This window comes from Pavona decussata, unplaced genomic scaffold, assembly GCF_977016875.1.
Source record: "Pavona decussata unplaced genomic scaffold, jaPavDecu1.1 SCAFFOLD_58, whole genome shotgun sequence".
In the NCBI taxonomy this organism is placed as follows: domain Eukaryota; kingdom Metazoa; phylum Cnidaria; class Anthozoa; order Scleractinia; family Agariciidae; genus Pavona; species Pavona decussata.
This window is the reverse complement of record NW_028145480.1, coordinates 4,896,565-4,920,087: the sequence shown is the minus strand read 5'-3', so window position 1 is coordinate 4,920,087 and position 23,523 is coordinate 4,896,565. Positions and strand designations below refer to the sequence as shown.

Here is a 23,523-nt window from a genome sequence, read left to right as displayed (position 1 = left end):
CCAGATTAAGCGCAACTGATAAAAAGAGATTGAAGCTCGACATTTTTAGAAATAAAGATCTTACTGTTCTAATTAATGACACGTCTGCTAATTGTAACATAATAACTGCTTGATACTCTTACCAATTTTATTACCATCTTAATTATGCGAGTGAAAAATGTTTTGCCTCTCATTTGTATTAAAATTTGAATTTGCAGCTTCAGCCATCAGTCTATAACAGCTTATTCTTATGTTTACTACTGTAATTGTTAACCAAGTGTTAAAGCTCTTAACAGTGTCCACAATTAGTGTTCATTCATTCATACATGATATGGCAACATCGTTGAGGTCGTGCGCAATAGGTCCACTCTTCCCTCTCTCCAAGTGGAGCCTCTTGCGTTGCAATCCCGTCCCCAGAGACCGCATTCCTTTTGGTCACCACCTGACCTAACGCCCGCCCGGGCTCTGGGAACGACATTCCTTGCCTGTGCATCCTACGAAATGGAACTCAGTTTATAAGCTACACAGTTTGCAGAGCGCTTGCGATCTCAGCTGAAATGTTGGGAACTCTGAAGTGTTTTCTTTCCCAACGTTGCACTCTACTGTCGCTAGTGTTCGACATTTTAAATTCTTTGAATTGTGATGTTGTCTACTGGTTTGATGGAATAATGTTGACTATTAAGAACTGCAATCTAAATAAATAATTGTGTTGTCTTTGGCAATCATTCATTAATGACCAAACGACAAATTAATGAGTTTTAGAACTTAACTAAAGGGCGACCATTTCATTATTTATTTGGTTGGACAATTTTTTTAGAGAATGTTGTTTTTCACATGTCTCCTGGCAAGCATGTTTCAAACACAGTAAAACTTCCAAAATAGCACTTTTTAAAGCCTGAAATTCGTTTAGCATAAACAAAACAGGGTTCAGCACAAATGATAAAGTTATGAGTACATTGAGGCTAGCCTCCTCCTAGACGTTCTTTGGGCTCGTCATGCATTCCTCCAAGAGCATCTCTGCATCCCTGAAGGAGGCTATGGATTCTTCTAAAAATAGATTACGACATAAGTAAATCTTGTACGTGTATCAAGTGCGAAGTAATTTGCTTTTCAAATTAATTCCATAGGAATCTAAACTCATCAGGGAGGAAACTTCCTCACCAACAACCACAAAATGAAACATATGCACGCTATCGCGGCATGCAAGGCTGATGACCATTTTGGGTATGGGATCAGTCTATCGTTTTAATTATGCTTAATAAACCGTTTAACTGTCATGATTCCGCTCAGCCATTCTACTCATTGTCTTTTCTATCGGCCACTGGATCTCCGAGGATGGTATTTGACTTTTGCAGTTTGAAATAGTAATAGCATACGGGTATGTGCTTCCCAAAGCCAATGCCCAGAAGCGTTTTTCCGAACTGTGGTAAAGGTTGGACCATTTTGGTGTGAAATACGGAAATGGTACCAACTGGTCTGAGAAAGAAAGGGTGAAGACTTTAGCTAGATCAAGTATGGAAAATAACATTTTGATTTATAATAGAGTTGGATTCTTGAGCTCTGGGCTACAAAATCCCACCCAAAGGTAGGCTTATTATCCACAAGGACACTGCTATACAAAAATCCGAGGGATTGACTGTACCCCACCCGCAAACCTCGACCTAAACTTCCGAGCGGTTCCCTGTTCTTAACCCGGACGCACCTACCCAAACGGTCGAGGGGTTGCCTCTACCCTACCTGCACACCCCTCCTAGAGTTCCGAGGAGTTGCCTTTTCTACATCCGAAGGTATCACTTGGATGGTACACCCCCTAACTAAGATTTTGGAGGGTTCTCTTGTTGGCTATACCCTGCACGGCGTATTCAGGAAAGGACTCCCTTAATAACTTTATAATTCGCGTGCTTAATAGTCATGCTTTGGCAAACATTTCATCTGGACCGGCCGTTACTAATTTATCATCACAAAATCTGGGAAAAATGTGGCGAAATCATGCAAATTTTGGCTCATTATGTAGTGTAGACTGGTAAGAAAATAAGTTCCCGTTTACTTGAGCTTGCTTTATTACACTCTGTGATTGGTTAACAAAACTCTCTTCACTTTCTCAACCAATGAGAAGCAAAACCAAAAACATTCATGTCTTGCTCGCACGCATTTTCCCGCGCTTGCCGACCGGTTACTTGAATTTGTTTCGAATTCTTGAATTCTTATTGGTTCATTTCGTTGTGAATTGTTTACTTCTGTTGTGATTGGTCAGGATAATTACTTTTGCTTTGGTTTATGACACTCAATTGAAAACGTCAGCAAATTAATATAATTAATGATTTAATTATAGTTGTATAGAATTGAAAGAAACTCAGTCCTTCTGATGTCAAAGTTCTAAACAAATTGGAAAAATCACAAAACTCTTAAACGAGTTACATGTAACGACTTGAATTGTTTGATGGCCCTAAAAGTTTGTTAAACAACACACATTTACACAGACGGCAAGTCAAGTTGATAATAAATACGCAGTTTGTTTTATAAGTTAGTAGGAACTGATGAATCCCTTGGGTCTCTTTTCTGTATCAGGGGTTTAGTCTTTGGAAGTAGCCTAGTACATGCATGTTGTGGTAAAATTCCCTGGGCGCAATGTAAAATTTAATTTCATCAGTTGTAAAATAGCATTCCTTCAGTTATGACTGTAGTGTGGGGCTAGTTTAAAAATTGATGTACTTTAATTATTTTCTCTCTTTCTCTCCTGGTCTGATTTGATTGCTCTCCATTTCCTTTTGAACACGATTTGACGTTTTTGCTTGACTATATATTTTCCACTACCTTGTGTTCTTTGCAGGACCTTAAAACCAGTTTTTAAACAATAGACGGTTTATTCTAAAAATCTGCGATAAAGCGACAAAAAAACAGGGGAAAAGGAAAAAGGACAGAAAGAGGAAAGGAAAATAACGCTAACGCAAAATTCTTTGGGGAACAATCCTGCCTTTTATTCAACGAGAGCATAATAATCGCATTACAGTTACAAAACACATCACTTTGATATCCCACTTAATTTCCCAGGTTCTTATAGTTAAGCAAGTTTATTATCACTGTTCCTTTTAAGCGCATTTGCAGGACTGGAAGTTTTGTCTCAAGACCTAAGCCTGAGCTTTGGGAACTTCTTCCACAAAGATCCGGGACACAGACCGATAACCCGTAAAGGCGTCAGCATTTCCACCATACGCTTCACAGTTGCCGACCCAGAATCCCACGCGCACCTTTCCTTTGTGGATGTTGTTGCAGTGTCCTGCAATATGGCGGACGCGGTGAGTATTTATCCCTTTAACACTACCCAAGTACACGATGCCGTCAATGGGAAGAGGAGTTCTCAAACTCATTAATAATTCATGCAGTCAAAAGCCAATAAATGACCTCCATTTCGGTCAGGTGGATGAATCTTGATACCCCAATGAAACACCAGATGAAACACCACCAGGTTTTCATCTGAGATGAAACATGTTTTTCATCTGAGATCAAACATTTGCATTTTAATGAGATTAATTTCTTATTGTTTCATTTGAGAAGACATGTCAAAAACTCGGGCTTCGTGCTTTATCACGGGTTCCAAATACCTCGAAACAGATGAAAGCACTCGGCCTGCGGCCTCGTGCTTTCATCTGTTTCTCAGTATTTGGAACCCGTGATAAAGCACTCGCCCTCGTTTTTGACATATTACTTGAACATTCAGCACCGTTGAAAGTGAAGTACCAGCGTCTGCAACAATCTGTGCAGCTTGTGACCCTAAGATCGCCAGTCCAGGCGACATGGAGGGATGTCTGTGAGAAGTTCTTGGTGAACACGCAATCCTGTATAATAAATAAATGAATATGAGAAAAAAAAAAAGTAAGAAAACACAACAAAGAAGCAAAGGCAGAACGTGTATAATGAGAGGAAAACATAATGACCAAGATACAGAAACCGAAAAACTGAACAATGATGATTCTTCTTTTTCTATTTCTTAAAAACAATTCCAAGAATAATGTTACTTTCAGTAAACTTTTCATCGGATAGCGTTAAAATACAGTAGAACTGTGCTTACTCGAACTCTTCGCTAGTTCATACTTAATTTACTTCCATTGGCTCAAATTGAACACGATAACTCTAATTTCTATTTTAAAAACGTTATTCAGTAAACCTCAAAATGTCAGAACATAACTGAATGATGTATCAAAATCTTTCATATTTATTGATAACGGGATTGTATTATTGGGAACCTACATTGACTAGATCTCAGCCTTTGGCTTGTCCTTATTATGTTCTTAAAATTTTGGCATAAACTGAAGTACAAAACGTTCTTTTAAAGAGGCTCTTATGAAACAAACTGGACTCCTAATGAAAAAGATATTATCTTATGTCAGTCCTCACCTTGATCAGACCTTTATCTTTGTGATCATTGACGTTTTTCCAGGCGCACTCCTTCCAGTTCCTAAAAGCCATCACCCCTGGCGTCCCAGGGAGTCCATTCGCTCCAGTCTCTCCACGCTGCCCTTTTTGCCCGGGAGGACCCTGGACACCAGGCCTTCCCTTAGTACCGTCTTTCCCATTTACACCAGCCGGGCCCTTGACACCAGGAGGTCCCTGGGGTCCAGTCCTCCCTGGCCTTCCCTGATCCCCTTTAGCTCCCTCGCGGCCATCTCGTCCGTCACGGCCTGGTAACCCAGGAGAACCAGGCTTTCCATGCAGGCCGGGAATGCCACCATACCAGAAGGGAGGAGGTTGCTAGTTTGGAACAAGAAATTAGCATGTTGATGTTAATATGTTTATTCATTTTTAGTACTTTGAATAGGTGTAGAAAAAAATGCAAATCTTCTCATAGGTAAAATCTTTTTAAAGAACATAATTCGCAAAACGTCTCACCCATTTGAAAACAATCATAGTGACCAACCTACAACCCTACACCCTTAAAGGCAGCGCCCTCCTTCCTCCTTCCACCAATGACTATTGTATATCCCTCACATACTCTTACGTTGGTTTATTCTTGGGTAATACTATCAATCAGCTAAGTAATGTGTAAAGAACTCAGTGCCACAGTTTAATTTTCCTTCCACGGAAATTTTTCTCCAGTTTTACCGATGTAGCAAATTACTTCCTTACCATGTTGTTAGATGGTTGATTAGTTTTGTTGTCCGCTGCGGCAAAATAAACCAGGACTGATATCACAAGTAAAGACAACAAGGCTGGAGACACTTTACACGGAATACTCGCCATTTTGGTCTCGCTGATCTGCAACGGACAAAGCAAACAAAGATCCTATCGATGGAGACCGTGAAGAGCAAGTCGGCAAATCTTTAGGATCACCCTTGTACCCCAAACAGTGTATTACATTGAACAATTTTTGCTTTAATTTTTCCCTGTCAGAAACTGAATGTTTTCCATGTAAAGATTAAAAGTCTTCCATTACCGTTAATTCTAATTTTATCAGTACTTTTACATATCCGATAAAAGTTTTTTATTTACACACTTAAAAGAGGCATTTCCCTTTTATGTTTCTTTTAACCTCGTTATTACAAACGAGAAGCCGACTGAAAATAATTGAAATATCTGTTTTAACAGCACGCTTTTGAACGATTTATTTCAGTTTTAAAAGTTTCATCAATTTTTATCGATCTTGTTTGCGTAGAAGATGACCAGAGTCTAAAGAAAATCACTGTCAAGGATTAAGGCTTAATTACTATAAGAATTTTACATTTCTCTCAGCTAAATCTGTAATCAGTTTCTAACGAAAACGACCGGTTAAGGGAAAACAAGCCAAGTGAAAGGACAAACCTGAAATTGGGGAAGAAGGTCGCCTCTCTGTTCCAATTACTTCTTGAACAAGTCACTGTGAAGGAACGATAAGCAACTTTCGTTAGTGTTAGAATTTTTCATTCTTCGTGTTGACTCTTATTCGTGTTTTGTCGAGTTTGTTGTTTACCATGAGTCAAGGGCAAGGTTGGCTGCGGGGTAAAGATTTGAATATTCAAAAAGAATGAAAATTTTCGGTTTCTGTTTCTCGTAACAATTGTTTAATCAGCAATTTTAGTACAATTTTAAGAGCAATAATCCCGATTCAGTGGCCCATGGTTATTTTTATAATTATATAGATAGAACTACCCACACAGGCACTATGGGGATGCGATGTCTTAAAGCGGTTAATATATTTCACCCTGCTACTGCATGGCATGAAACAATGTTCTAACGTTTGCTATATAAATATCTTTGTTATTGTTTTCAAAAAGAACAAAAAGCTGATGTTATGAACTTGCGCAGAAAGCGATTACTTTACATTCTCCGCAAAATGAACTGCACCACAGAATCAGTTTTCCACTCTCCGCACACTGATTTAAAAATGTGAGTTGGGTTTATTAACTTAACCAAAGTCCTTCCAAAGCTTAAACTGTCCATCTTTCGTCTAAAAAACACAACTGAAGAATTGATTAAAAGCACAAGCACAATAGTGCTAAAATGAATTCGTTTCATGGATTTCCTCGAGGACCCTAAATCATCTGGGATAAAAAACTACTTAGAAGAGAGACCGGTTTTTTGCCATATTTCTTCCAATAATTTATGGATCATTCCGCAGAAAAATTATTTGCCTTCTGAAAAGATCAGTATATACAAAATATCCTTCCCGCAAAGGACCAACTGAAATAATACGAAAACCCGCATGGTAAGATAAAAATTTAATTATAAGGTCATTTTTCTTCCTTCAGTTCTTATTATGTCGGTCTAAAGCCAAAGTTATGCGCAAGAGATAACGGCCACGGGATAGTCATTTGAATTTGGGACACCTAGCGAGAATATTAAGAAAATACTGTAAAGGTTGTTTCCTATATTCCAATATAGATTGACTTGCGCGAAAACAACTATTACTTTAAATTTTCCCCTTAAAATTTACTGCACCACCAAATTTTCCACTCTCGCTCCGCACACTGATTTAAAAATGTGATTTCGATACATTGACTTAACCAAAGCTCTTTTAATGCTTAAACGTTCTCTCTTTCGTTTGAAAACACAACTGAAGAATTCATTGAAAAACACAAGCACAAAAATGGTAAAGAGAGCTGGTTCGATTTCCTCAAGGACTATTGAATTTTATGTCGCTTTGACCGTGCACATGACTGCGGAATATCATAAAAAATTACTTATCAGGGAATGGATTTTTGCTATATCTCTTCCATTAATTTATGGTGGATTCTGCAGAAAAAATTGTTTGCCCTCTGAAGACATTAGTATTAGCAAAATCTCTATCCCACAAAGGACCAAATAACACGAAACACCCGCAAGGTACGATAAAAATTAATGTCAGTTTTCTCAAATTTTCATATATTTTTTTGTCGATCTAAAGCCAAAGTTGTGCGTAAGCGGTAACAACCACGGGATGGACATTTGAATCGGGTTCACCTAGCGAGAATATTGAAGAAAATACGGTAAAAATCGTTTCCTATATTCCAAGATAGTTGTCGGTCCGTCAAGAGGGACAGCCGTATGTACGCCAACACAGTTTAATCAGTTCGAGCACGGGTTCTTTAGCTTCATTTTAAAGTCGCATGCAGAATATTTTTGGGAGCCGATTGCTATGCTGCGAATTTTCGAGTTCCTGTGCCCTTCCGAAAATCTTAGTTGGCCTCATTTCGCTCTCTTCACGTCGTTTCTCGTCCCCTCGAAAACAAAAGGAATTGATTTTACCCTGTTTATACTAAAGTTTTAGGTTACCAAACAGCAAAGCAAACACTGGTTTTTCCCGGCCGCAATTCTATCCAAATGTCTAAGATGATTTGGACCTTACGAACAGTTATTCACTAAAATGAATCGTCGTTGAATGCATCTTGCCCTTTCATAACTCTTTTGGACTTGGTGTCAACGACAGTATAAATTTAGATCGTTTTTGAAGCGATAATTTCAATACTTCCTTTGCATTTAGTCGTCTTTCAGTAAATGATAAATACTTAGGCATTTTGAAGGCATTCTTCATTGCGGTCCCGGCCTGACACACTGAAACCTATTTTTATAGAAGCTAATTTCTTTACACACTGTTTGGGATTCTTCCAACATCGTTTTGATATAAAATTTCGCTGAGAAGAAAAATTAACGTACAAAACATACATTAATATGACTTGTTTGTTTAAAGACTCAATTGTCCCAAACACAAGTCAGGCGCTGTATTGAAAATGGCTCTACATTATGGATTTTTATTGATCTTAGTTCAAGAATCTCGTATCTTTTCTATTCAAGTTGCCGTTCAGCTCGTAGTATATTTGTTTGCTTTTATTATTGCCGTCATAAAAATCTGTCCTGTATAGTAATTTTTTTGTTACCAATGCCTACTGAATTTTTACTGAGTAAATATTTCTCATTGTTTATATTTCTTTGGCAGAAAGCGCTTTTCTTGAATAAATTCAACCGATGATTTTGAATACGTGAACCTACTTCCCCAAATCCGTTAATAACTCATAAAATCACTTGAAACTTCTTTTCAGATGAAGCAATTGTAACTGTAGTGAATAAGAAAATCGATCGGCAATAAAGGCTCAATTGACACCGGACATTGCAGCGAATCGATACAGTCGATATAATTTTTACTCAGCAGGCTTAATAGTAGTTACCAATTTCTGTTCCTTTTTAGTAAGACGTTACTTGATCCGGACAAATTATATTGGCCCAGAAAAATGATACTGGAACAAAAGCTATATTTCCGAGATTGTATGCAATTCACTAAGTTATTAATACATCTGTACTGTATGAATGTAATGATCTGTATAGGCTTTACAGTAGTGGGATAGACTTAATTAGCTCGAGCCGCACTTGTTTTGTTTTTATGCGAGTCACATCATTAGTAAATATATATTCAGATAAGATACAAACCTGAAAAAAGCTTTCCATAAACTCGACTCAGCCTCCATATCGTTGTCATAGTGAATTCTTGACACCAAGGATGTGTTCAAATCACATGCTTGCCGACTAGTGATGATTTATCTCCCTTCTAGTCTTCTTCAGCTCTCATGTCACGAGCAAGACTTACATGACTTACTGCTCTGTATAGTTCCTTCTTCCACTCTCATCATGTCCTTTATAGTTCCCTGTTGCCCAAATCAAGAGCTGTTGACTTCATAATACCAGAAAATGAAGAAGGCCTTCCTCGCTTTGGAAGCAATGTATAACTTCCTTAATTTTCACTAGGAGCATGCATAAGTTGACGCACTTTCAAAAACGTCTACAAATTTCAGTGGAAGTCCGGCGCAAAAAAAAAAGAAAAGAAAAAGAAAAATAAAGAAACGTTTGGGCTCTTAAAAATAGCTAAAACATAGCTTTTTGCTTGAATAATCGCTGAGGATTTTTTGGTGATCAATTATTCATTTCGATATCGGGTTGTAAATTCGTGTCTCATAATATCTTGTGTCATGATGACGTATGTTGCCTAACTCCAAACGATCTTAGCAACGATTTTAATGACGGTTGTTAATGGCGCCGATTTTATTTTTCTTTTCTGAAAATTTATGGGCGATTTTTAAGTGGTATATGGAGACTCGATTGCGATTTTGTTGCGTTTTGGTAGAGCAGAACTGACTGCGATGCGAATATAAACACATCAAAGCATCTTCCTGATTCATGATGACATCGCATGCGATCTCTCAACCAACAAAATCGCACCACTAGCGGTTCAAATGAGACGATCGGAAATCAGGCCTAAAATTGCTGCAAAAATTGCCACTAACATTGGCGATTTAAATCGCTCTTGTAAACTACATATGGTTAACTTTTCTTTTTCGATTTTAAGGCGATTATATATCGATTTTTAAAAGAGAGTGCTACGGCCTGCGTGACTTGCCCTATCAATATTCAAACACGAGCAAGGGTGCTTTCCCTGCGCCAGTGGAATATTTATTGGACTTCGTTTGTAGAAAAACTCAATTGTTCCAAACACAAAACAGGCGCTGTAAATATTGTTGGAGTTTTATTTGAAATTCGAGTTCAAGGGTTTGACAGTTGTATTTTTCCTTTTCTGTCCCTAACGTATTTGTATTGCCTTTGTGATTGCCCTCATAAGTATGTCCCGTATACTAATTTTCTGCTAATCATACCTACTGAGTAAATATTTATCAATGGTTATGTTTCTTTGGCAGAAAGGGTGAGCTTTTATTAAATAAATTTAAACCGATGATTTGTAGACGAGTCCCTGCTTCTCCAAATCCGTTAATATCTCAGCAGATCACTTGAAATATCTAATCATCCTAAGTAAATGTAACTCAAATGAGATGACTGAGAGAATCGATTGGCAATAAAGGCTCCGGCAAATGATATGAAACTAAAGTGAATCGATACACCTGATATAATCAGTTTACTTAGTAGACTGAACAATAGTTGCGAATCTCCTACTAGACTGTACGTCGGACCACATAAACAAGAGAAGACCAAGTGCTATACTTCCGGGATTACGAAGTTCAAGAAATTATTAAACTGAGTATAATAATCATTATTGCTAATTGCAGTGATGGTATAAACTTGAACTCGAGCGGCGCTTCTGTTTTGTTTTTATACGATATTCTGAGCCACGTCATTAGTAACTAAATATTTAGATAAGATTCTAACCTGTGGAAACGTTCCATAAACTCGGCTCAGCCTCCATACCCTCGTCAAATTGAATTCTTGATACTAAGGATGTGTTGAAAACAAAATGGTTTTTATTTCTGTCATTCTTCAGTTCTTCTGGTTCCGTGTCACGAGTATGATTCCTCCTTCCACTCTCCTCATGTCCTTTTTGACTTGGTAATGCCAGAAAACGCCAAAGGACATACCTCGCTTTGGAAGACTTGGCTTCCATAATTTTCATTAGAAGTGGGCTTCAAGAGACGTACTTAAACCTTCTCAATAGTTTCCAGAGACGTCCGCCAAAAATGAGTCTGGGATCTCAAAATAGTAAAAACACAGCCATTTGTTTTGAATAATTTCCAAGGTCTTTTGGCAATCAATTATTCATTTTGATAATCGGGGGTAAATTCGTGTCTCGTACCTTACCTCATGATCTGGCGTAACTCCGTTTACAAGGACGATTATAGCAAACGAGTTCAGCAGCGATTGTTAATGGCGCCGATGTTTAGTGGGAACTTATCGGCGTTTTCACTGCGATTTGAAAGCGACTTATTAACCACTCGCTGTTGCGATCTAAGAGCAGAGCTGTTCAGTTCCTTTTGGTAACACTTCATCAGATATCTCGGTCCGTACCTTTGGTTCAGATTAAGCGCAACTGATAAAAAGAGATTGAAGTTCGACAACTTTAGAAATATAGATCTTACTGTTCTAATCGATGACGTTTGTGCTAATCGTTACATAAGCCTGCTTGATACTGTTATCAATTTTATTACCATCTCAATTATACGAGTGAAAGTGAAAGACCATAAATACTCAATTATATTTATTTCATCTTAATTTATAGAAATTGTATTTTCAACTTCTGTACATTAATTGTTTGGAATAGCGGATTATTATTTTGACTACTGTAATTTTCTTTTTCGAATATTTAAGTTGCAAACAGTGTCAAAAACACTGTAAAAAAGTTATTCATTCATTCATACATTCATTCATTCATTCATTCATTCATTCATTCATTCATTCATTCATTCATTCATTCATTCATTCATTCATTCATTCATTCATTCATTCATTCATTCATGATATGGCGTGATCGTTAGGGTCGTGCACAAGGAGTTCACCCTTCCCTCTCCCCATGTGGAGCCTGTCTTTATATCCCTTCCTCCCTCCCCTTAGGAAGGCCTGATACTCAGGTAAAGTGAAAGATGGAACGAGTGCTTCAATTAGCCTGACGTAGGACGATTCTTTGTCTTTTTTTCCCCCCGTGCAGCCAGTTTATTTAAAGCTTAAAGTCAAACCTGCGCAAATTTGTCTGTTATAACGTAGACAGCACCGCATAAAGCAATTTAATGAACAAGTTAAAAATTCCCCAGTATGCATTCCAATACAATCCAACATTCCTTTGTGAATCCTGATCACTCGCTAACAGGAATGAATTGAGTTCTAGGTCATAAATTTTGTACCATTTTCTTTAGGAGTAGGAGATGGATTTTGGCTAGTGTTCTTTGAAATATTTTAAGCTTCATTTTTGGTTTGCATAGCGTATAGGTCAGTGTGCCTCCTCAAGGAGTGTGTGGTTCGAACCGGTTTTGTCCAAAATATTGCCGACTCGAGCATTCTTGTCTAAAAAGGAATTAGAATAGTTTTACCATTTTCATTTTAGCCTTAAAGTGGTCAGAGTCCGTGGCCAAAGTCCGATTTCAATCCTGGATTAACTTTGAACAAAACCTTTAAGTGGACTTGAATTTTTAAATCCAGGTTAGCTACCATGCGCTTAAAAGCGCTCATCGTGCCACGAAAAAGTCGGTCTTGGTGTAAGATATAGAGTTCGAAAAATCGTAATTTCTGAGATTTAGTAGGCCTAAGGGACTTGAGCTGTGGACTGCACACCCCAACCCCAATTTGGAGTGGCTATCTGTTTCGACGATGACAACCTAACCAAAATTCCCTGGTGCTCCCTGTCTCCCTCCGCAGCCCCAACTTAAAATTTCTGAGGATTTCTAGTGCCCTGCCAGATCACTTTCACCCCAAATGGTAGGGTTTCTTCGGCTGACTCCTACTCAAATAGTTGTGGGACACCATTTTTTCTGCCCTATTCCCCACAAACCACCCAAAATTCCAGGGATTCTCTGTGCTCCACCTTTACACTCTCACTCGAATTTCTGTAAACTTTTCCGTTTATTAGCAGAAGCCGCCTCTATATCGCAAAAGCGTCATGATCAGTTTTCGATAGATTAATTCGAACACTTCAACTTGTCGGTTACTTTTTTTTTAATGTTTTTTTCTTTCATTTAAGTACCACACATTACTTACTTACAACACTAACACTGCTTACAATACTAACATTACTTACAAAACTAAATTTCTAACAATGCGTAACACTATTTACAATATAGTAACATTATTTACAATACTAACTATAAATACAACACTATTTTTGTCCTCCTTTCTTGGTGTTGGTGTTATTTTTGGCCCACAGATTTGTTCCCAACTTCATTTGTAGGTGTTTTGTTCGACAAGATGTGATAACCGTTGTTTTTTGTTTCATGAGAGTAATTACAAAATCGCTTTCGCGGATAAATCATAAGTACATTTAGACCTAGTGTGCCCTGTTGCACGTATCTGTGGTTATCTTTACTTTGTGTTTAAAATGGCCTTGATACCTGTATAGATTGTGTACGAAATAACATTGATTTAATGTATTAAAGTTATTGCTGTCACGTGTGCTCTTCCTTCTCGTCACTGGAGCCCTCTCTGTTATAAAGATGACAGGGAAGGTTCGCTAAGAAACAAGCCTAACGGATCTCAAGACAGAGGCGTCTTTATATTACAGTGCAGTATTTTCTTGGGAGGAAGGAAGCGAACTTGACTGCTATTTCCCTGCTTCCTATCGTCTCATATGCGCACCCTTGCGGGTATATGACGAATACACTACCGGTGCAGAGGTGGCTTTCCACCATGAAGTATATATCATGGAATGAAATTACCCCGTCTTCGAATGCGTCAAGAAAAACCGTAGAGCACGAGGGCGCTTTCTTTTAGCTCAAATTTTCAGTTTAAAATCCCAGAAAATTAACATGTCAAATGAGAGTCTTTTTTTCCATTCGCTCCGAACTTGCAGTAAACGAAGGAAAAGTGGAGTACTTCCGAAAGTAATTGCAATTGAAATTGTAATTGACCATTCCTCTTGGGGCTTTTCAGGGTCAATGAACAACAGCTAGTAGCTGAATTACGGAGGGACCAGAGGGTGAGATCGGACGTTAGCATATAGAATCGAAGGCGCCTCTGGCTACCGCCTCAGTCCATATATGATCTCAGCCCACCCACCCAGACCAATAAAGGCTCTAACCAGATAGACCATAAAACCGGGAACTCCACGCCCTACTCTTTTCCAACAGTGCCAAGGGTTCTTTAACGTCCCACAGATTAAACTATTAGGAACAAGTGTTGTGAGACGGGACCTACGGTTTATCGTCCTTATCCGAGAAGACTAGAAAGTCTAACCATTTCCAGAAGTCATTACGAAGGCAGCACAGTTTCTCTTCAGTTATTTAAAGACCCTGAGTGTTGGTGCGGCTGTGGTTTGTACCCGCGACCTCCCGCACGGGAGTCCGGTACTCTACCAATTGAGCTAACCGGTCGTCCGTTTGTTCCTGTAAATTTCATCCACCCGTCATCTTTTGCATTTAAAATTATATGCGTTGTGGGAGCAGGGATGGCGCAGTGGTGAGAGCACTCGCCTCCCACCAATGTGGCCCGGGTTCGATTTCCGGTCTCTGCGTCATATGTAGGTTGAGTTTGTTATTGGTTCTCGTCCTTGCTCCGAGGGTTTTTCTCCGGGTACTCCGGTTTTCCTCCCTCCACAAAAACCAATAATTCCAAATTCCAATTTGACCTGGAAACAGTGAAGAGAAGAGCCACTCCGTGGATTCCACTGAAATTGCTTTTTTATGGAAGAGAAAACTGAAGTCAACCTTTGCCTGACATTAATATCTGCTTTAAAGCATGCGTGTGTGCATTACGGTAGCACTTTGCCCTCAATTTAGCCAATCAGAGCGCGTGTTATATCGGATACAAGAATTGGCCATATAGTGAGGACTTTTATTAATCAACCCATTGTAACACCGTCTAAAATAGTTTATAGCGCACTCAACATTCTTCCTCGTACAAAGCAGATTGTACAATAGACGTAATTTCAAATCTCATGGGGAATAAGGTAACAAATAATGAAGACCATCAACACATTTAATTTCTGCCGAAATTTTTTTTTTTTATCGAATGTTTAATAATAAATCAATTGTTCTGGTCAATCTTGCGGAAAACTGCCTGATTTTAGTTGCCCATGGTATATCGTCGCCTAAGTATCAGGCAGAGGTCTCTTCCAAAGCTATTTTCGGGTAAAATTAACAGAACTCTACACTAAAAAATACCCCTAACAACAGCAATTAAATTCATTTCGCAAATAAGAATAAACTGTGTACATGAAGGGTTGCTTTCTCGTGAGAACAAACAAAAAACAACAACAACAAGAATGAACTATCCATCTTGTTAGTTTATTGTAAATTATTAGCATACAGTTTCCATTATTACGCATGGTTTGATGCAATTTAACACCTTTCCTTACGTACGTAATCTACCGACCATTAACAAGTATTTGTACAGAGTTTATAGGAAACAAGCAGATTTTTTGTGCAAAGCGTGACTAAGGCCTGTCCTTGGCCCTGTTCCCGGGCACTGAAAAGGACATTATCTAGACTCTTTGGTGCCCAAAGAGCAAACGTCTTCTCGTTCGTCAATTTAGCGCCCGACATTATTTGTTTTTACTGTATCGTAGGAAGGCATGGGGGAAAAGCTTGGGAGCTGAAACTTTAATACTGTTCAGACCAGTGTACGTACCCAGGAACAGTGCCCTAGTACTATCTTTGGAGTTAGTAATTCAGACTAGTAACCGGCGTCCCCGAGAACCGAGCAGTGGGGTAGCTAGTCTGAACGTGGCCTAAGATGCAGCAGATGTGTAACGAATTTAACAAATTAAACATTGATCAAGATACGAAAATCTATGATCAGATCGATTGTGTGGCTTTTGGATCTCTCCTTGCTCCTCTCCTATCCAGCCTCGATGAAAGTCTGTGGTTACAAGACTACACATCTTTAAATGTTTTATTCTATGTCGAGGATACCTTTAATTTGCTTTTTGTTTGTTTGACTCAGAGCATGGTGCTATTATGTTTTTTCAATGATATTGACTCTTAGCATCCTTATATTCGGTTTACTATGGAAAAGGAGGTCGACCACAAGTTGCCGTTTCTTAATGTTCTGATTAACAACATTTTCATACAAGCTTTGGCGTTGTGAGTGGTTTTCACAACGAGGTAAAGAACATTCTACCTAAAAGCATGTTATCTACCAACATAATAGATCGGGTGATCAGGCAATATATCAACAAAATACGGAAACCTTACACTGGCGTATTGGGCTCCAGTCCTTCAACACATTTTTACCAGGGTCGTACGGGGGGGGGGGAGGTCTCTTGCACGGTTCACGAACAGAAAAAATAGCAAATCACGGATCACGGAAATGAAAATTTAATTTTCAAGCTTCTCACGGGTCACGCAAAACTTTCAGGTCCCGGATTACGAAGAATAATTTATTACATTCACGTTTCACGGGAAATAAAAATCAGCTAATCACGCATCACGAAAATACCCCTGTACGACCCTCTTTTTACAAATTACCTTATGTAGGTTACTTTTCCAAAGCTGCTCAATATAAGATTAGACAACTCTGTAAGCACTATCGTATTAATCATAACAATATTTTGGGCTTGAAGGATCCTGTCACAAAACGTCTCCGGCCGCGTGTGGTTTATAACTTTTCATGCACAGTCCGTAAAATTTGTTATGTTGGCGAGTCCAACCCAAAACATCTTGCCACACGCATCCAGTAACGCCTTTTTCCGGACAGGGCCTCTCACGTTTACAAGGATCTTGACAATTCTGAGGCATGCCGCTCGGCATGTACTTCGGAATAGTTTGTATCTATTTTAAATCAGGCTGCAACTTAATTCTGGCTTTAAAACAAATTAAGAAGCTCTACATATTCTTTGGAAAAAACTCAAATTAAACCATCAAATACAGCGTGTTAATTTAGGTCTCTTATACCAATCTTTTTTTTTTTTTTGTATCTTTTGTGTCATATTTTGTAAGTGTCGTATATCTTTTGTTTGCATTCCTGGTTATTGCTTAAATTAGCCCTAGTATTTGAAGGACCAACTCTGTAACACGTAACATTCAATTGACGATGGCAGATGAAAATGCCGAAACATGTCTTTAAAACTACAAAAACTTGATAAGACATAAGAACGTACATAAAACAAAAGAAACAAAGAAGCAAACTGACAACTATTTGTATACTGGCTGCCCGACATTTTGATCTCATGCTAAACTATTAATTGTGTGCTTATTGCAAATTAATCGTTATAATAAGGATCATTTTGTTGTTGTTGCTGGGTCTAAAACCATAAGCCCTTTTGATAACCATAACTAATTAACAAGATCACAATGCAGTTTAGTTTCAATTGAAGAAAACACTGTCAATTGAATCTGTCAAGATTGAAATTACTCAGGGGATCTAGCTGTTCAAAACGCAACTCTCCACTACAAGACAAGCTTCCCTGAAAGCTTTGAAATGGCTTAGGCTACTATTTTACTGCTAAACCTTATCAAATGAAAAAAAAGAAAAAAGGAGTAATGGCGCCAATCTAAAGCCCTTAGCGAACAAACACTTTCCAGAAATCCCCAGAAGATACTCTAACTTTAAAATCATCACACTCCCACCTCTCCCTACCCCACAAGAAAAGAAACCAATGATTATTGGGATAAACGAAAGCAGGGTGATCGAACAACCGGTGTTCAGGACGTCCAAGACCGTATTTCAAATCATGCCCCCATTTACCAACGAGAAAGTTACTGCCTTCCATCCCCCAATGTTCGCAAACTCTAGATATGATCGAGTCGTCATCATTCATTCTGAAATACGAACCGCAAGAGACAGGCATATCAGCGCTCTGATTGCTGAAGTACTGGACCGCAGCTTCTCCTTTGCTGTTATTAGCCGTGGCGATATGAAATGTTCTTCCCACAGCTTTCTTCTTGCAGTGAAATCTTACTTGAGTGAAGTTCAGGTATGTTCTCAGCTCTTTCATGACGCTTGTTGTGATAAACGTTTGACTGCTGCTTATTCCAAGAAGTGAAGTGTTAAGTGGCAGCTGAGAGGGAGCTGTTGAGCTTTGCACCACATAACTGGAGACAAGAAGCCAGCCCCCTGAAGTCAGAGGAGATTAATTGTTATGTATGACCATTAAGCAGCAGGAAAAAGAAGAGCCTGTAAAATTGATACACGTTTCTGCGTATTTTGTGTTTTTATTTTTTAATACGCGAGGCGAAACCATCAGATAACGATTACATTTATCTAAGGCCACGCCTGAAGGTTTTCAACATTTAATGACGAACCTGTGACATAAGCAACTTTGACATGTGTGAGTCATCTGTGACTCACAACAATTTGTTATATTAATGCAAAGTAATCGAAATTTTAGTACATGCGTTTCTCCTTTGCTGTAAAACCCAATTAAAGCATTTGCTCATTTGACAAAAAAAAAATTTGGATTAGTTTTAGTGCAAATGAACTGTTTTTTAAGGTAAAGTATTTTAGGAGTTTTCTTGGAGATACAAAATGGACAAAATATAGGGAGTGCATTTTCTAAAATAAAGGAAACGTATTATTCTTGGGCGGTAAAAAGCTCGCTCGTTGCCATGGTAACGCTACCTAGTTTAACAAAAAGTAGCAAAGTACATTCTTTCTAAGTTAATCTTGCACCATGTTACCACCTGCTACCCCTCCGTGCTGGGGCACCTAGAACTACTTGGTATGTAAATAACGTTTACTAACACCTGTATACTTGAAAACTGTGTTCGGCAAACTCTATTTCTGACCGAAAACTAGATTTTATTTCAGATTCGAAAATCCGCCAAACATTGAAATATATTTTCTCCGAGTTTACCGTTTTCATTAATAAGGGCGTTCAATTGAATTAAACTTGGTTTGTGATTAATGAATTTCTCTCAAAAAACGACGGGAAAGTTTGCATAAATTTCCATTAAATATTTGCTCCAAAAATTGCGATTTTGAACGAAAATGTCATAAGCTTACTTTGTCTCCAAAAAAATTGCTCACCGATAGAAAAGAAGTCTGTTCTAACCTCACGTTACCAGACACCCAAAAACAAAAAGGAATACCAAATAATCGCATTGAATGCACACATGATGTCTTGGCGTGCAACAAGCTTGTTGTTGGGACTCATGTGCAAGGAACATTTGGAAAAATGTCCCTGTGCATTATGTCGAGGTTTCCTTCCAAAGAAAAAAAAAAGGGAAAAACAGTTTTTTTTTAAGTTCATAGCTGCCATCGGATGTGTCGACAAGGGCAGTCAAAGTAATCGACTTTTAACACGCGTACGCAAGAAAATGGGTGACGTGGAAAGTTTTTGATCCTCACCTCCGTCAGTAGTCATGTCGCAGTAAACTTTCAATGGATCGCCACTCCATCCAGGGTTGATCCAGTACTCCCCATCTCCCTTGGAGGTACCATACTCCCGGATGTCCTTGCATGATCTTGCAGGAACTTCGAAATGCCAGCCCCGTGGTTCTAAAGTTATAGAATTCATGTTAATGTTCATCAACTCCCAGAAAACTAAATTAAAAACAACAGAAACAATTCAATTAAGAACAAAGTAAAGCAGGAACTTTGCGAAACTGACAATAGAACTGTACAAAGTCAGTGAAAGTTTTCTTGCTGAAGTTTATAATGAAAGGGAATATATGAAAATTCACACGTTTGAACTTCGGAAGAAAGAATGAATAAGAGAGTGATCATCGCAATTATATAGGCAACTTAAGCAGTTGCGAATTGAAATTAAAGAAAGCCTGCAAAAAATTAGGGCTTGAACGGGATTCGAACCCATGACCTCTGCACCGGTGCAGTGCTCTACCAATTGAGCTATCAAGATGGTCGGAGCTCGTCAATTTGTGAATTCGTAGTGATGATATGAAAGTGAATATAAGAAAATTCATACATTTGAGAATGCGGAAGAAAGAATGAATAAGTGAATAAGTTCGATTCCCGTTCAAGCCTAAATTTTTGTCAGGCGCGTATGTAACTGCAATGGTCATTCACTTTTGTATTCTCTCTTCTGCAGTTCAAATGTATGAATTTTCGCATATTCACTTTCACCCATCACCTCTACGGGTATATTACGTCAAATCTCGTCCTATCGTCAAATTTCGTTCACTTGCGTGTAAACTAACCTCACGTTACCAGACACCCAAAAACAATAATAATCGTATTGAATGTACACATAATGTCTTGGCGTACAACAAGCTTGTGGTTGGGACTCGTTTGCAAGGAACATTTGGAAAAATGTCCCAGTGCTGTATGCCGAGGTTTTTTTCAAAAAAAAAAAAAAAAAAAAAGAAAAGAAATTGCGTGTAAACTTAGCGAGAAGATTGTTAAAGATTGCGCATTTGAAATCCCTCCGACCTTCCCTTCGTTACGAAGCAGATAATTTTTACTGGCAAAGTACCACACGCCTGGAAATTAGCCAAAATTATTCCCTTCTATAAGAAGGGTAGAAAAGATCGCAGAGAAAACTACCAGCTCCCAGTTGGCTTGATATCTCAATTGGACTACAGAGCTTCACCGGTATCGAAGAGGTCATGTGTTCAAATCCCGTTTAAGCCTGATTTTTTTTTTCAGGCTGTCTATTCGTAACTGTGATGATCATTCACTTATTCCAACTTTCTTAAGAAAGAAGAACGGGATGAACATCATCAACGTAACTCTTTTACACGTTTTGAGGCTAAGCATGGCATTACCTCCTAATTCAAGTCTGTAAACTGCCGAAGACTGCCTTCAAAGGAAATTGGAACTGATGTAGAATTTTTAGTATTTTTCTTTTTGCCCAAGCCACACAGAGGATATGCATATTATGGAGAAACTATCGAGGAACAACCTCACATGGATATAAAGACGTATTTTACTCACCTTTCACTGTTAAAGTGAGCCTTACTGTGGGTCCATCTCCATAATCATTGAACGGGATACATATGTAGCTGACCTGATTTACTCTTTCACCAACTGAAATCGTATACGTTTCAGCGTTTAACCGCCAGTGGTAGTGTTAAATAAACTCTCCTGCTCTTTGTAGAATCGATACTTTGCAGGTGGGTTGGCCCGTGCACTGCACGTGATGCGGAAGGATACATTTACAACAACATAGTCGGAACTCAATTCAGCTGACAGACGTGTGTTGATTGGACGATAATCTAAAATGAATGAACGTCTTAATGGTTAATGCTGTTTGGTAAGTTTCGTAAATTCATTCGAGCCTGAATCTTTTTGTTGATCCTTTAAAAAATGACAATAATAAAACAAATTGAAGTTGTTAACCACTTGTGCATTATACTCAAGTTCTTTTAATCAATTTATACTTTGACAATTCAAATTAATCTCGCGTTTGTCTCTCGATTGTGTAGCATAGGTAAGGATCGCGACCGATCTCCCCCAATGTTGGTCTTCATCAGGCGATGCTGTCAACTGGCTATGTATGAATTCAAGTAGCACCATGGCTGATGACGATGGCGCATTTCGATTCTCGTTAGTTTGGTTGTTAGTGCCTATTGAGGCATTTCGATCCTCGTTGATCGTTCTGAGGTATCCAGGCCGCTGATATTTTAAGTTTATTAACACTGTTGATCGAAATGCATCAATCATTATCAACCATGTTGATACACAGCCAGGCTGAGCAAGGCGACGCCGTCACCTGACAAATATCAGCAGTATAGAGGTCAAAACGTCGCGATCAGCACTTTTCCTATAAAATCGTGACTCAGACGGTTACTTGAGCTATCTTTTTAAATCTAGACAGCAAGCGGTCTCATTCTGGATAGTGGAGAGGGCGTGAAATAGCGGAATACTGAAAACCTGAATATTTAAACATTTTAGTCTTATAAAGCCATTTTCTTATTTGTCGTATTAAAAACCATTTTTTAATCAGTCATTTTTAAACTATTAGAACTCACTTTGTACAAACACGTTGACGCTTCTAGTCGCAGCATTTCCAACACCAATATCAGCTGTACATTTGTAGACTCCTTCGTCCTGTTTACCACTGATGGTCAAAGGAAACGTGACAACACTGTTATCAGAAACTCGCGTCCATTTGATGTTTGGTGTTGGATCACCATACGCTGTACAGTTGAGTGTCAAAATATCCCCCTCGTTCTTTGTTTGGTTACTAGAGATGTCAGTAATCTCTGGTGGATCAATAGAGAAATGAACAATGAAAAAACATAAAATAAAGGAAATTAATAATTACCCGTCGTGCATTCAGTTCTCTTCCTACCTGTGCAATAGGTCCGTTCAATCTCTGCGGCTATTCTATCCAGTAAATTCTTAACGCGTTCTTGCTCTTTCCTGCCCTCTTCGTTTTGCTTCTTGATCTCATCAATGACTTTCTTTTCCTCGCGGGAAGCTTAAAAGAAATTGTTTAGTAACGAGCTGTAAATTATTATTATTATGATGATGATAATGATAATGATTATTATTATTATTATTATTATTATTATTATTATTATTATTAATCACCAGCAGAATTATTATTTCAGTCATAATAAAGTAGTGATGACTGAAATTAAACGTACTTAAAAGTACGTTGGTTGAACTATACATAATCAGAATGAGGGCCCCTCTGAAAAACACCTTTCTAATTTGGGCCCCCTGGATTATTATTATTATTATTATTATTATTATTATTATTATTATTATTATTATTATTATTATTATTATTATTACTATTATTATGTGCAGTTGATAAACGTATGGATGCTTTGAAAGTTTTCTATGTTGAGAGAACTCGAGATGGTGGCCTTCTGCATCCTTCTCAATACGTCATGGCCGCTGCTGCCAAAGAGCTTACAATACAATACAATACAATACAATATTTATTTCGCCATATACACAACATTTACAGATGGGAAGAAAAAATGAAGAAAAAAAATTGAAGAAAGAAAATAAATGGCGAGGAAACCTGAAAGAAACCACGAAGCTTATAACAAGTCAGGCTTCCTCACTTAACTTGTCAGGTCTACATCCCTTGACCATCCCTCAGCACATCGATGATGATGCTACATTATTGTTCAACGCCATAGCCAGGGTCAGCTGCTTCTTGATCTCGAATCGTAGTGGCCCGTACTTGACCGTCTTCTACTCGGACTTCTTTTCCCGATGCTCCATCCCAGACACGTTCTTATTCTTGTGGTCCACGATTCGAACGTCCACTCTGTTAGCCTTGAAAATGGTGTGTTCTGCATAAACTGAGACATCCCAAAACGCTAATGCCTCAGATGACTTCGTAATCGAAGTCCACTTTGTAAAGTGAGTTTTCATGAAATATTATCCTACGCAGGTTTGAAAAGTACAAGTTGAATACATATTATTTACAGCCTAGGAAATTGTTGTTATCTCGTGTGATGAAAATTCGTGTACCATGCGTCATTTCTTTGAGACATCGTGGTGCTGGTTAGACCAAAGACCCCTCAGCAGCACGGCCAGGAGAGGCGACATTTCAAAATCTTCAATTACGGCTGTGCTGTTGCTTCAACCTGAAGTCGGGGGGCCCGGTAGATCGTCCTGTGATTTGTTTTTTTAAGCAAACCTCGCGGGTGTGCTGTGCTGAAGGCTTGTTTGAGGCTGCGGGTATTATCAGCAAATTGCAAAAAATTCGCGATGAATATGTAGACAACGTTTTTCTCTTAGACTTAAAGTTCCCCATTTTGGTAAAGTTTTTGAAACAGTTTGGCCTTCTGCATGTGCGTCAGTTTTTTTGAG

General features: G+C 38.5%; 2 protein-coding genes across 2 annotated transcripts; both read right to left on the bottom strand.

The window, feature by feature from the left end:
- Nucleotides 1–2,944: 2,944 nt before the first annotated feature.
- Nucleotides 2,945–5,830, bottom strand: LOC146479817 (uncharacterized). Its single transcript, XM_085110730.1, has 5 exons — nucleotides 5,772–5,830; nucleotides 5,104–5,232; nucleotides 4,375–4,728; nucleotides 3,679–3,815; nucleotides 2,945–3,336 (listed from the first exon to the last, which is right to left on the bottom strand). Exons 2-5 carry the CDS (start codon nucleotides 5,215–5,217, stop codon nucleotides 3,108–3,110), a joined length of 834 nt encoding a protein of 277 aa, XP_084966856.1. The 5' UTR covers nucleotides 5,218–5,232; nucleotides 5,772–5,830; the 3' UTR covers nucleotides 2,945–3,107.
- Nucleotides 5,831–16,308: 10,478 nt separating this feature from the next.
- LOC146479816 (uncharacterized) lies at nucleotides 16,309–23,018 on the bottom strand. Its single transcript, XM_085110269.1, has 6 exons — nucleotides 22,889–23,018; nucleotides 22,040–22,168; nucleotides 21,717–21,950; nucleotides 20,680–20,799; nucleotides 19,135–19,284; nucleotides 16,309–17,901 (listed from the first exon to the last, which is right to left on the bottom strand). Exons 1-6 carry the CDS (start codon nucleotides 23,016–23,018, stop codon nucleotides 17,348–17,350), a joined length of 1,317 nt encoding a protein of 438 aa, XP_084966395.1. The 3' UTR covers nucleotides 16,309–17,347.
- Nucleotides 23,019–23,523: the final 505 nt, after the last annotated feature.

Bases quoted from the DNA above. Each gene is read 5' to 3' on its own strand.
- LOC146479817 (XM_085110730.1), bottom strand. From the start codon at position 5,217: ATGGCGAGTATTCCGTGTAAAGTGTCTCCAGCCTTGTTGTCTTTACTT. The intron at 3,816-4,374 runs GTGAGGACTGAC...TTTATTATACAG, and splicing joins AAGATAAAGGTCTGATCAAG to GATTGCGTGTTCACCAAGAA. The intron at 3,337-3,678 runs GTCAAAAACGAG...AATGAGTTTGAG, and splicing joins GCTGAATGTTCAAGTAATAT to AACTCCTCTTCCCATTGACG.
- LOC146479816 (XM_085110269.1), bottom strand. From the start codon at position 23,018: ATGTCTCAGTTTATGCAGAACACACCATTTTCAAGGCTAACAGAGTGG. The intron at 21,951-22,039 runs GTAGGAAGAGAA...TTGATCCACCAG, and splicing joins TGAACGGACCTATTGCACAG to AGATTACTGACATCTCTAGT. The intron at 17,902-19,134 runs GTGAGGATCAAA...CTCTGACTTCAG, and splicing joins CGACATGACTACTGACGGAG to GGGGCTGGCTTCTTGTCTCC.